The 14,439-nt window shown below is 47.5% G+C and overlaps 1 protein-coding gene across 1 annotated transcript in view; it reads left to right on the top strand.

The window, feature by feature from the left end:
• Window positions 1-14,439, top strand: part of jmjd1cb (jumonji domain containing 1Cb) — a gene marked incomplete at its 5' end in the record, with an annotated part of 139,834 nt that overhangs the window by 94,524 nt on the left and 30,871 nt on the right. The window contains 3 exons of the mRNA XM_079260522.1: window positions 4,710-4,823; window positions 12,080-12,185; window positions 12,283-12,407. Coding sequence (XP_079116648.1) covers window positions 4,710-4,823; window positions 12,080-12,185; window positions 12,283-12,407 — 345 coding nt within the window. The remainder of the gene's footprint in view (window positions 1-4,709; window positions 4,824-12,079; window positions 12,186-12,282; window positions 12,408-14,439) is intronic.

Below are 14,439 nucleotides of genomic sequence, written 5' to 3' on the forward strand. Positions count from 1 at the left end.
TTAGTCTGCAGGACACGCCGTCCATGCTGTCCACAAACTATTCCACATCTTCATCCAGGTTTCCACTCAGAACATTTTAAATGAGCTTTGGTCCAGAGAAGACGGCGTGTTTCTGGATCCTCTTCACATATGATGGAGCTTTAACCTGCAGGTGTGGATTTCAGGAGGTGAGATGAGACATTTTGTTTCTTTCACCTCTGAAAAACATCAGAACATCTCCTGTTACTACAGATTCTGGCTTTCAGATCATAATAATCTAATTATTTATCTGTCAGGCTGCTGGTCAGAAGAATACATCAGATTATAAATAAAACATATAATCAGTGATGGATGATTGTAATCGGCAGATTCTGCCTCCAGCAGTTTGGCTTCGGAGCTCCTGATTGGAGCATCCTGACTGGCATTAACTGTGATGGGATTCAGCAGGTTACTATAGAAACTCAGACGTGTGGATTGTACGGCTGTGACGATACGCTTTTGTCCCGATACGATTCAGATTGTTTTGGGTGCCGATTCGATTTAAATTGCGATTCTCACAATTATTTGATATTGCTGATTTTTTTTATATATATATTAAAAACACAATAAATATCTAAAACTTTTTTTTTTTTGGTCATTTTTCTTGATTTCAATTAGAAAAAAACGACCCAGTAACCAGACCGTCATTCTGCTGCTATAATGCCCAAAAAGACAAGTAAACAGATCAATAGAAACAATAAAAATAACAAAAATCTAATCATGGATTATTTTTATTTGTTTGAAAATTGTGAAGAAAAATTGTGAAACAAAAAAATCCTGATTTTCGATTTTTGGATTTGATTTTCCCACCCCTATTGAATTGTCCGGGGGGGGCGACCAGGATGCTCTGGTGTTGGAGATAACAGTCTCCTGGAGGACACGGCTGGACCAGATGTGCGTGTCCGTGGCGTGTCCGTGGCGTGTCCTTGGCGTGTCCGGACGCTGATGCGATGTTTCGTCTGTTGGTTCTACCTCAGCTTTTCTGGCTTTCACCAACGCCTCTCCTCCGTTCTGGAAAACTCCGCGGCCGTTTGTTCCTGGCAGAAGTGACCCAGTGGCAGCTGAGATGAGGAGAAGTGGCGTAACGTCATTTCAGTGCGAGAGGACAGGAAATTACAACAGAGATGTGGCTCAAGGTGTTGACTTCATCTGGATGATACTCTTCCGCTCTTCGTCTTTATTTCAGACTGAATAATCCACAAACCTGGCTTTTGTCTGTTGTTTAGTTTTGGCCCAAACACGTTACCCTAACCCAGTGGTTTCCAGACTTTTTCTGCAGGGCCCCCATTTCATCGACGACAATAATGTCGAGCGTCCTGTCACACAAACCGAAGAAACATAGTTTTTGTGGCTTTATTGTAGGTATAATTAAAACTGTGTCAGTATTATTATCCATTCTTCTGCTTTAGTGTTAAACATTTTAAACCAGGAATCTCTGCAAACTACTTCAGGTGAGTTTTCTATGAGACCAAAGCTGCTTTAGTAAAACAACATTGCCCTATATGATAGTTGAATAGTTTATTTCTGTAGTAACCTGCAGGCTTTTCTTTGTGTTGAGGATGAAAAGTATCCAAGTGGTGTTTTAACTTAACTTGGTTTCATACTTCATTATATTAGATGATAATATTTTAGTACATGCAAAAGACTGTGGTCTCATTATTACCTACCATTGATCATTACTATTACTGGTCAAGCAGGGGCAGATATGCTCCACCATAGTTTTTTCTTTTTTTATTACTTGAAGTCTCGTTGATTTATCATAATTTCCAATGAGTATTTTTAGAAATTTATCCGGTGTAAAAACTCCCAAGTTTCATTTAGCCTTGCCATGCCCCCCCTGTGATAACTCTGGGCCCCCCCCTGGGGGCCCGCCCCCCAGTTTGGGAACCACTGCCCTAACCTACGTAACCTGATGGTTTCTCTGTGATGTCGACATGTAACCTGGTTCATGGGATACATATTAACTAGGTTAAATGCCTGGTAATGCAGTCGGTGTGGTCATGTGACACAGATGCTGGCCAGTGATTGGCTGGCAGACGTGTGGTTGTGTTGTAAGCTGTGGTGATGTAGACAGCAGGACTTCCCCTGTTGGTCTCTGCTTTACAAAGCCTCATTTCCTGTGTGTGGTTTCATTTCTGTCTGCCTGGCTGCAGCATGTGGGATTTTCTGGTCTGATCAGTGTGGTCGCCGTGCAGTTTCCTTCATACTGGGATAGTTCCCAGTATGACCTATAATAGGTCCCAGTTCATAAAAAGGCTGAAAAGTCCCAGCTTCCTGAATCGGTGTGATTAATGGGATAAATGCAGACTTCCAGGATGAGTTGGAGAAATGTGATGCAGATGAGCATAAACAGGCTCAGTGTCATGTTTCCCAGCACACGCGTGTTTTATTCTGTCTGGTGACGTAGAATTCACAGCAAGCAGATTAGAGGAAAACTTCAGAGCATCTGAATCCATAATAAAAAACACTTTTTCCACTTGTCTTCAACCACTTCACCTCAGTCTGTATATTTTTGCTGGTTTTCAACCATGTTTTAGTGTCTTTTTGCGAATCAGACACTGCAGGAAGAAATAATTAGTCTGAACAATGTAAACAAAAAACTGCTTTTAAAATACTTTCACAAAAAGAAAAGAAATCAGACGTGAACACACACATGCTAAAAACAACAAGTAAAGAGGTGACAGACTGTATAAAAGATGGGCGGAGCCTCAGTGACGTCACCCGTAGGTTTCTGAAGAGCTGAATTGAAGCTCGGTGGGCGGTTCCTACCATCACCATCTTGGCAGGGGCATGCGTCTCGTCTCACCCGGAAAATACAAATATGGGCAAAGAGGTGGAACTGAGAGGGGGGCTGTGAGCGTCATGGTGGATGATTGACATCGAGCAAACTCCAAGCTTTCCGTAGCTAAGAGCTAACTGAGCTAACCCGGACATAACAGGAGCTAACCAGCTAACGGAGGTAAGCGGGCTAAAGCTAAGTCACGTTGTTAACCGGCTAAAAACCGCGGTTGTTCTATGTTCTTCTGACTTGAAGCGGGAGATCGGGTACCTGTCAATCAAAAGGACACGCCCCTAAATATGTTGAACTTGAAGATTAAATTACTTTTAGTAAGTTAGAAAAAAAAAAATTCACTCCCCCCACAGTTGTCATGAAGGTAAACCTGACCTATTAAACCTAAAATGGATTTTTGAACCAGGCTGTAAACATGTTTATTCCTGCTGTAAACATGTTTATACCTGCTGTAAATATGTTTATTCCTGCTGTAAACATGTTTATTCCCGCTGTAAACATGTTTATTTCTGCTGTAAACATGTTTATTTCTGCTGTGAAGTTGGTCTTTTTAACATGGGAGTCTATGGGGATTTGCTCTGTTTTGCAGCCCCTAGTGGATGAAGGGGGAACTGCAGTTTTATGCACTTCTGCATAAAACTGCCACTTGGCTGAAACACAGGATATGGAGACACGTATGGCGGTTGGATAACCTGGAAAGTGGATTTAGCATAATATGGGACTTTTACATTATTATTTAGTTATTTTGAACTCCAGACAGTCTATATAAACACACACACACACACAGACACACACACACACATATGTATAAACATGTACAGAGAAAGGAAATAACAAAAGGAAAGAAATTTTAAATCATTATTACCTCTGACAAGAAGCTTATATTTTTACCGGCATTTATCTGAGATAACTCAAAAAGTTATAGACGGAATTTTTTTTTTTGATTTTCAGGAGTTGTTGGAAATATAAAAAGGAAGACCTGGTTTAATTTTAGTGGTGATCCGGATCACCGCTTGGATTCAGGAACTTTTTCAAAATGGAGAGAACTGTGGCCCATGGCAGAGGTTCTTTAAAGAACATAGAAAACTTCTCTATGTTTTTATTTTAGGATGTAACATCGTTATAATAACTAGAAAGTCAGAAAGCAGCGGGATGAAGTATTATGTTTCATCATTATGACATTGATTATTAAAATCTACAGATTCTATAAGCTGTCTGTCAGAACAGTGATATGTTGGTGTTGTACGGCGACTGTAACGACCAGCGTACGGCTGCATGTAAACAACAAGCCTTTGCTGCTAGGTGTGTGTGCTCAGGTTCACACTCTTGATCAGAAAGTGTGTGTGTGTGTGTGTGTGTGTGTGTGTGTGTGTGTGTGTGTGTGTGTGTGTGTGTGTGTGTGTGTGTGTGTGTGTGTGTGTGTGTCAGAGAGGAATCATCAAAGCAGAGTTTTTTCCCTTTGAACTGTCATTCATCTCTGTACATGTCTTCCTCTGCATCCTGCTCTTTCTCCATCATCCCTCCCTCCTCCTCGTCATGCCTCCACTCTTCTTTCCCTCCCTCTAATCCCTTCTCTCACTCTCTCATTTAGCTTCCCCCCTTCATTCCTGTTTCTTCCTCTTTCAACCCTCCTGTCTTCATTTCTCTGTCCAGCTTGTGTGGGTGTGTTTGAGGCGAGCAGCTCTGAAATACAACGAAATGAGTGAAAATGGAGTTTATTCATGTGGAATGTTTGCATTGTTGAGCTCTCCTGCTGCTGCTGCTGCTGCTGCTGATGATGATGATGATGTTCCTCCTCCTCCTCCTCCTCCTCCTGCTGCTGCTGCTGATGATGATGATGATGTTGTTCCTCCTCCTCCTCCTGCTGCTGATGATGATGATGTTGTGTTTGTGTTTGCAGGCATTTAAACCGGTGGTGGGGAAGAGCCTCCTGTCATCGGTCACAGCGGTGGAGTTCTTATTGGACAGACAGCTGGACTTCCTGTCTGACCAGTCACCATGCCAACCGTACCAGGTAAAACACTCCCGGTAAAAGCTCGGAGTTACGCTGCGGCTTGGCTTGGAGAGAGTGAAGCAGTGTTATGGATAATTTACAGGAAGCTTGTACTCAGGTTACCAGCTGTGTGTGTGTGTGTGTGTGTGTGTGTGTGTGTGTGTGTCAGACAGCACACACACGTCTCCTGCTTTGTAGCTCTGGTTGTAAAACAGCTGTTAGCGATGTGGTGGACACAGACCTGTGACTGGTTAAACTGGCCTGTTGGAGATGATTTTAGCTTTGTGACATCCTGCCACAACACTCAGATAACCAGGCTGTGGAGGTTAAACCATGTCATGCTGGTACTAGGGGGACCAAACTGGAACCAGAAGACCTCTCCCCACCATCACACCAGCAGCAGCCTGAAGCGTTGATCCTGACGGCAGGATGGATCCATGTTGTCATGATGTTTCCAGCAGATTCTGGTTGTTAGGAGATTATTCTGTCAACTCTAGAGACGGTTGTGTGTGAAAGTCCATGTAAATACTCAGATGAAACAAAGCTTGAAGTCACTTAGATCTCATTTTGCTTTATCCTAATGCTCAGTTTGAACTTCAGCAAGTCGTCTTCACAACGTCTACATGCTGCCATGTGATTGGCCAGTTAAATGGAAGTTGAAAAGGTGAAGCTAATGCTGCCTAATGTTATGAAGAAAGTTTTTAAGCCTTACAACGCTTTCCACCAGTTTTCAGTATAAACCCGCGTATCAAAGCTTGAACATTTCCATGCAGACGTGACGTTTCATGCAGACATGACTTTACATGCAGACGTGACGTTTCCATGCAGACGTGACGTTTCCATGCAGACGTACTGTTTCCATGCAGACGTACTGTTTCCATACAGACGTGACGTTTCCATGCAGACGTACTGTTTCCATGCAGACGTACTGTTTCCATACAGACGTGACGTTTCCATGCAGACGTACTGTTGCCATGCAGACGCGACATTTCCATGCAGACGTACCGTTTCCATGCAGACGTGACGTGTCCATGCAGACGTGACGTTTCCATGCAGACGTGACGTTTGCATGCAGACGTGACGTTTCCATGCAGACGTGATGTTTCCATGCAGACGTACTGTTTCCATGCAGACGTGACGTTTCCATGCAGACGTACTGTTTCCATGCAGACGTGACGTTTCCATGCAGACGTGACGTTTCCATGCAGACGTACTGTTTCCATGCAGACGTGACGTTTCCATGCAGACGTGACGTTTCCATGCAGACGTGACGTTTCCATGCAGACGTGACGTTTCCATGCAGACGTGACGTTTCCATGCAGACGTGACGTTTGCATGCTGACGTGACGTTTGCATGCTGACGTGACGTTTGCATGCAGACGTGACGTTTGCATGCTGACGTGACGTTTCCATGCAGACGTGACGTTTCCATGCAGACGTGACGTTTCCATGCAGACGTGACGTTTCCATGCAGACGTGACGTTTGCATGCTGACGTGACGTTTCCATGCAGACGTGACGTTTCCATGCAGACGTGACGTTTCCATGCAGACGTGACGTTTCCATGCAGACGTGACGTTTGCATGCAGACGTGACGTTTGCATGCAGACGTGATGTTTCCATGCAGACCTACTGTTTCCATGCAGACGTGATGTTTCAATGCAGAAATATAGTAATAATTACAATAAGATAGAAATTCTGGAAAACCTCCATAGATCAGCTGAAGGCTCCCATATCCATCACAGAGTTACACACTGCTGTTTCTGAGACGCTGATTATGACAGAAGAGAGCTTGGGGAGATCTAGCAGAGTTTTTAAGTGTCAGTGGGGCGATTAAATAACTGACCTGAAGTGAAGGCTTTTTCTGTCAGACTATGATCAGGTTTGATTCTGCAGATCAATCTGAGACTGAAAATGGTTTAAGAGAATGAATAGAGGTTCATTCTCGGTCTATAAGGATCCGTTCTGTCAGGACGTGTGGATCTGAAGGAGGACTTTACTGTGAAACTTTAAGGTTTAGACTGGACTGTTCATCTGTCAATCCAGACCCAGCTGGCAGTCTGACAGCAGTCATCTGTCCTGCTATGAGGCTCTGCAGCTGAACAGCTTGTTGTGTTGTTCTGTAAGGAACACTGTGTTCCCCTCAGTACCAGCACGATGGATGACTGTTGTTCAGCACAAACAGCAGGACGGAGACCGTGTTGTTGGTTCTGTGTTTCAGAGGGGAGTTCTGCTGCTGCTGTCTCACCTGCAGACTACTCCTGGACATCTGGTTATGGCTGAGCTTCGTTCACCGAGCTTCTGGTTCATATTACGGCAGATAAAATCTCATCTTGGTGCCGGATTTGTACGATTCTTTTCATAGAAACCAGCTGAAATAACCCGGAGACTTATTGAACTGACTTTACGGTAAAGAGAGGTGGACATCATGACAATCAGTCATTTAAAGGTTTTCTGAGACGCTTTTCAGCTCTTTGTGTATTCAGTCTCGTTTGCTTTTGTTTTCCAGTGACGCTGCCGCTGATCTGATCCTGGATGTAGAACTTTGAGAACATTAAGAGAACATTTAATCTTGTGCATCATTTGGAATTATTTTGGCTTGTTGGATTGAAAAAATGCTGGTTTAATGGGACATTTTTGTCCAAAAGTGAGAGCAAAGCAGCAACATCAAGTGATCAAACTCCCATTTAGAGGATTAAAATTCTCTGAATGTTTGAAAGTTTTGAGCTGAGCCGAAGTTTTCCAAGATATGCGTACGTGTAGAAGAAGCTGAAAAATGAGAATCTGTATGGCAGTCTTTGGAAGTGACCACTGTCGTCTGATGCCTTAGGAGGGTGGTAAATGAAACTGATACCTGAGGAATAATTGTGAGAATTTACTTTGTAAATACTGGTGACATCTTTTCTGGATGGCTGAGAGGGTGGGTGTCTGGAGCAGTGGGAACTGGGACATCCGGACAGCTAGCATGTGTGGCAGCAGCTTTGTGTCATTGACGTTGATCGGTTGAGGATAAATGCTCCTTAATTGGAATAAATGATGTTATTTATCTGAATGATTTATTGAACCTTACAATAAATGGGTAGTTTATCTGGTCCAAGATGTCTTTGTTTGATGAGGACCGGGGAGGGGTCCAGATAGAGGTCCAGGTAAGGGTCCAGATAGAAATCCAGGAGGAGGTCCTGTTGCCTTTTCATCTGGTTTCTGGGAGAAATCCAGAGTTAATATGTAGGAATTATTTATTCCGCCCAGCAGATGAGATTTGTGTTACTTTGTTCTACTAAATTGACATGTTGACGTTTAAAGATAAAAATAAATAAAAGTTGAAGGAAAATGAATGAATGTAGAACAATCTGGATTATTTCTCTGACATTAATCATACCAAGCATGGCTATAACCGTGACATCCTGAGTTGTGGGTCTTTAGAAGTGTGTAAACACACTCTGATGTGGAGCTGAGCTGAGCTAGTAACCTAGTCCATGTGTAAAATAGGCTGACTGACTTGTTTACTACTTGATGGACAACCAGCTGATATCTGATGCCAGTGGAGGTTAAGTTTCCAGCACTTCAAGCCTCATCCAGAATCACAGAGGTGCACATTCTGCAGACGAGCTGAGAATTACACAGAGCTGTAAAACTATCTGTTGTCCAGTTGGACAGGAAGACGAGGCAGGAGGACACAGCTTCCATCTCGTTGGCAAAGCCTGTACAATGAAGTCAGTGTTCAGAGATCAGGCTACAGCTCAGTTCCTGTGGAAGCTGTGTGTGCAGAGACCGGCGACCAGGAGGCAGATAATGAAACAGTCAGTGCTGACTCAGCAGTGTGACCACACACACACACACACACACACACACACACACACACAAACCTCTCAGTGGTTCAGAAGAATGACTTGTGACGGCACCGCTTCCTGTTTGGGAGCATTCTTAAACAGAAAGGTTTAGGTGCACTCAGAATAATCAGCATCATCCCTCGTCCTCTAGTTAGGACAGACGGACTGAGTCTTCAGCAGTGAAGAGGAAGCTGCTCTGGTCTGTCATGGTGAACGGAGAGCTGTGCTAAAGGTGGGACTGAAACATGAACAAGATTGTTTTCACACAAAGATGGTAATTTCTGCAGAATGACCAGGCTGTGTAGAACACCTGGTAGCCATGGCAACCATGTGGCTGCCTTAAGATTGGGGGACAGATAGCGGATAGGGGGGACAGATAGCGGATAGGGGACAGATAGCGGATAGGGGGGACAGATAGCGGATAGGGGGGACAGATAGCGGATCGGGGGACAGATAGCGGATCGGGGGAAAGATAGCGGATAGGGGGGACAGACAGCTGATGGGGGAACAGATAGCGGATAGGGGGGACAGACAGCTGATGGGGGAACAGATAGCGGATCGGGGACAGACAGCGGATCGGGGACAGACAGCGGATCGGGGGACAGATAGTGGATGGGGGGACAGATAGCGGATGGGGGGACAGATAGCAGATGGGGGGACAGATAGCGGATAGGGGGGTCAGATAGCTGATGGGGGGACAGATAGCGGATAGGGGGGACAGACAGCTGATCGGGGGACAGATAGCGGATGGGGGGACAGATAGCAGATGGGGGGACAGATAGCGGATAGGGGGGTCAGATAGCTGATGGGGGGACAGACAGCTGATGGGGGGACAGATAGCGGATAGCGGGGACAGACAGCTGATGGGGGGACAGATAGCGGATAGGGGGGACAGATAGCGGATAGGGGGGACAGACAGCTGATGGGGGGACAGATAGCGGATAGGGGGGACAGACAGCTGATGGGGGAACAGATAGCGGATCGGGGACAGACAGCGGATCGGGGACAGATAGCGGATCGGGGACAGATAGCGGATCGGGGACAGATAGCGGATCGGGGACAGATAGCGGATTGGGGACAGATAGCGGATCGGGGACAGATAGCATATCGGGGACAGATAGCAGATCGGGAACAGATAGCATATCGGGGAACAGATAGCATATCGGGGAACAGATAGCATATCGGGGAACAGATAGCATATCGGGGAACAGATAGCATATCGGGGAACAGATAGCATATCGGGGACAGATAGCGGATCGGGGACAGATAGCAGATCGGGAACAGATAGCATATCGGGGAACAGATAGCATATCGGGGAACAGATAGCATATCGGGGACAGATAGCGGATCGGGGACAGATAGCGGATCGGGGAACAGATAGCGGATCGGGGGACAGATAGCATATCGGGGGACAGATAGCGGATCGGGGAACAGATAGCATATCGGGGAACAGATAGCATATCGGGGAACAGATAGCATATCGGGGAACAGATAGCATATCGGGAACAGATAGCATATCGGGGACAGATAGCATATCGGGGACAGATAGCGGATCGGGGACAGATAGCGGATCGGGGACAGATAGCGGATCGGGGAACAGATAGCATATCGGGGACAGATAGCATATCGGGGACAGATAGCGGATCGGGGACAGATAGCAGATCGGGGAACAGATAGCATAACGGGGACAGATAGCATATCGGGGACAGATAGCATATTGGGGAACAGATAGCATATCGGGGAACAGATAGCATATCGGGGACAGATAGCGGATCAGGGACAGATAGCAGATCGGGGACAGATAGCAGATCGGGGACAGATAGCAGATCGGGGAACAGATAGCATATCGGGGACAGATAGCGGATCGGGGAACAGATAGCATATCGGGGGACAGATAGCATATCGGGGGACAGATAGCGGATCGGGGAACAGATAGCATATCGGGGAACAGATAGCATATCGGGGAACAGATAGCATATCGGGGACAGATAGCATATCGGGGACAGATAGCGGATCGGGGACAGATAGCGGATCGGGGACAGATAGCATATCGGGGACAGATAGCATATCGGGGACAGATAGCATATCGGGGAACAGATAGCATATCGGGGACAGATAGCATATCGGGGACAGATAGCGGATCGGGGACAGATAGCGGATCGGGGACAGATAGCATATCGGGGACAGATAGCATATCGGGGACAGATAGCATATCGGGGACAGATAGCGGATCGGGGACAGATAGCAGATCGGGGAACAGATAGCATATCGGGGACAGATAGCATATCGGGGAACAGATAGCATATCGGGGACAGATAGCGGATCGGGGACAGATAGCGGATCGGGGAACAGATAGCATATCGGGGACAGATAGCATATCGGGGACAGATAGCGGATCGGGGACAGATAGCGGATCGGGGACAGATAGCGGATCGGGAACAGATAGCGGATCGGGGACAGATAGCATATCGGGGACAGATAGCATATCGGGGACAGATAGCATATCGGGGACAGATAGCATATCGGGGACAGATAGCGGATCGGGGACAGATAGCGGATCGGGGAACAGATAGCGGATCGGGGAACAGATAGCATATCGGGGACAGATAGCATATCGGGGACAGATAGCGGATCGGAGACAGATAGCGGATCGGGAACAGATAGCGGATCGGGGACAGATAGCGGATCGGGAACAGATAGCATATCGGGGAACAGATAGCATATCGGGGACAGATAGCGGATCGGAGACAGATAGCGGATCGGGGACAGATAGCGGATCGGGGACAGATAGCGTGTCTCTGCAGAACCATCATGTGTCAGAACGTCTGGTGTCATAAGACGACATAGCACAGTGAAACGACCTTCATTCTGGGACATTTTAAGGATTCTGTTGTCTGTCCTCCACGTTTACCCACAATCCTTTGTGCTGAGACAGGAGATGACCTAATTGATAGTTCTGATGTATCTGAGATTGTTGTAACCATGACAATAACGGCTTGTCATGTGTTCTTGGTAAACAGCTGTTTACCAGCTGATGATGTTTGTGGAACTGTTGCCATGATGCCGGACCACGTATTTGTTTTTTTTAGTTTTTTACTCCCAGGATGGACTCAGTTAGATGAGAAGGACATGATGGTGACGGCTCCTTCCTCTGAAGGATGGATGTGACAGCTTCATACCGTAGATCTAATGGGTGTAGAAACTCCTCCTCCACATCGCCTCAGGTTTAACATGATCTGGTCTCATCACCAGCTGGTGGTTTCTGGTCGTACGGTTCCAGTCCCCATGGACGCTGTTGGCCTTCCCATGAGTTTGTTTCCAGCAGCTGTCGTTCATGTCATACAACCTGGATCTTAGAGATGTGGAAGTTGTTTTACACGTCAGCGATGAAGAAACGGCAGGTTTGTTCCTGTTGTTAACCCCCTCATGTGGTGTGTTTGTCCCTCAGGATGAGGTGGACAGCCAGAACCCGGTGCTAAGAGACAACCCTCAGCTCCACGAAGAGGTGAAGGCCTGGCTCAAAGACCAGAAGGTGCAGGAAATTTTTATGCAAGGTGAGATTCCTATCCACACTGTTTCCACGGTGAACGCTTCAATGCTGTCGGTGAAATGGTTTTCATAACCCAAGATGTGTTTGGTGTTTTCCCGCAGGACCGTACTCACTGAATGGATACCGAGTTCGAGTGTACCGACAGGACTCGGCCACCCAGTGGTTCACTGGCATCATTACACACCACGACCTCTTCAGCCGCAACATGGTTGTCATGAACGACCAGGTACGACCAGACCTCTACAGCAGGGGCAGGAACTCCTCAAGGTGTCTCCCTGCTGCAACAGACCTGACTCAGGCCGGTGTGTAGTTAACGGAGCTTCACAAGAAACCTGCTGTGTGTCAGGTGTGTTGCAGCAGGGAAACACCTGCAGGACTGAGTTTCCACTGCTGCTCCACAACACGATGGGTTCTTTCTGCTGCAGTGAGCTGTTACCATGGTGACCCAGTTTCAGGTCTCTGCTCCTGGGGGCTGCTTTTATCAGCTCTGAAACCAGAGCTGCGTTTAGAGCAGCGTGAAACGAATGTCTTGTTAACAGGGTGCAAAGGACTTGACAAGGAAGTTCAGTAATCTGAATCAAGTGTGTTGCAGCAGAAATACGTATTAAACATGGCGCCGGGTCCTGAGGACCTGGATTCAGAAAAACAATTTGATAAACCTGTTTTCTTAAACAAAACCCAGATTGGTGTATTCAGGGACGTGTTGTGTTGATGGACATGTGTGTTGGGGACGTGCAATGTTAGGGACGTGGTTTGTTGGAGGACGTGGTGTGTTGGGGGACGTGGTGGGTTGGGGGTCGTGGCATGTTGGGGGACGTGGCGTGTTGAGGGACGTGGTGTGTGGGAGACAACACACAACACATCATGTTGAGGGACATGATGTGTTGGGGGACGTGGTGGGTTGGGGGTCGTGGCATGTTGGGGGACGTGGCGTGTTGAGGGACGTGGTGTGTGGGAGACAACACACAACACATCATGTTGAGGGACATGATGTGTTGTGTGTTGGGGGACGTGGTGTGTTGGAGGATGTAGTGTGTTGTGTGTTTGGGGACGTGGCGTGTTGGGGACGTGGTTTGTTGAGGGACGTGGTGTGTTGGGGGACGTGGCGGGTTGGGGGGCGTGGTGTGTTGAGGGACGTGGTGTGTGGGAGACATGGTGTGTTGAGGGACATGATGTGTTGTGTGTTGGGGGACGTGGTGTGTTGGAGGATGTAGTGTGTTATGTTTTGGGGGACGTGGCGTGTTGGGGACGTGGTTTGTTGAGGGACGTGGTGTGTTGGGGGACGTGGCGGGTTGGGGGACGTGGTGTGTTGAGGGACGTGGTGTGTTGAGGGACGTGGTGTGTTGTGTGTTTGGGGACGTGGTGTGTTGGGGGACGTGGCGGGTTGGGGGACGTGGTGTGTTGAGGGACGTGGCTTGTTTGGGGACGTGGTGTGTTGGGGTACGTGGTGTGTTCAGGAAGGTGATGTGTTGTGTGTTGGGGGACGTGGCGGGTTGGGGGTCGTGGCGTGTTGGGGGACGTGGTGTGTTGGGGGACGTGATGTGTGGGAGACATGGTGTGTTGGGGGATGTAGTGTGTTGATGGACATGGTGTGTTGGGGGACATGGTGTGTTGAGGAACATGATGTGTTGGGGGACATGGTGTGTTGAGGGACATGATGTGTTGTGTGTTGGGGGATGTGGTGTATTGGGGGACGTGGTGTGTTGGAGGACGTAGTGTTGTGTGTTTGGGGACGTGTTGTGTTCAGGAAGGTGATGTGTTGTGTGTTGGGGGACGTGGTGTGTTGAGGGACGTGGTGTGTGGGAGACATGGTGTGTTGGGGGACGTGGTGTGTTGAGGGACGTGGTGTGTGGGAGACATGGTGTGGTGGGGGATGTAGTGTGTTGATGGACATGGTGTGTTGAGGGACATGATGTGTTGTGTGTTGGAGGACGTAGTGTGTTGTGTGTTTGGGGACGTGGCGTGTTGGGGTTCGTGGCGTGTTTGGGGATGTGGTGTGTTAGGGGACATGGCGTGTTGGGGGACGTAGTGTGTTGGGGGACGTCTTGTGTTGAGGGACGTGTTGTGTTGGGGGACGTGGTGTGTTGTATGTTTGGGGAAGTGGTGTGTTGGGGGACGTGGTGTGTTCAGGAAGGTGATGTGCTGTGTGTTGGGGGTCGTGGCATATTGGGGGACATGGTGTGTTCAGGGACGTGGTGTGTTGAAGGACGTGGCGTGTTGGGGGTAGATTTTGTGTCTGGGGGACGTGGCGTGTTGGG

Source organism: Telmatherina bonti (genome assembly GCF_933228915.1).
Source record: "Telmatherina bonti genome assembly, chromosome: 21".
Classification (NCBI taxonomy): Eukaryota; Metazoa; Chordata; class Actinopteri; order Atheriniformes; family Telmatherinidae; genus Telmatherina; species Telmatherina bonti.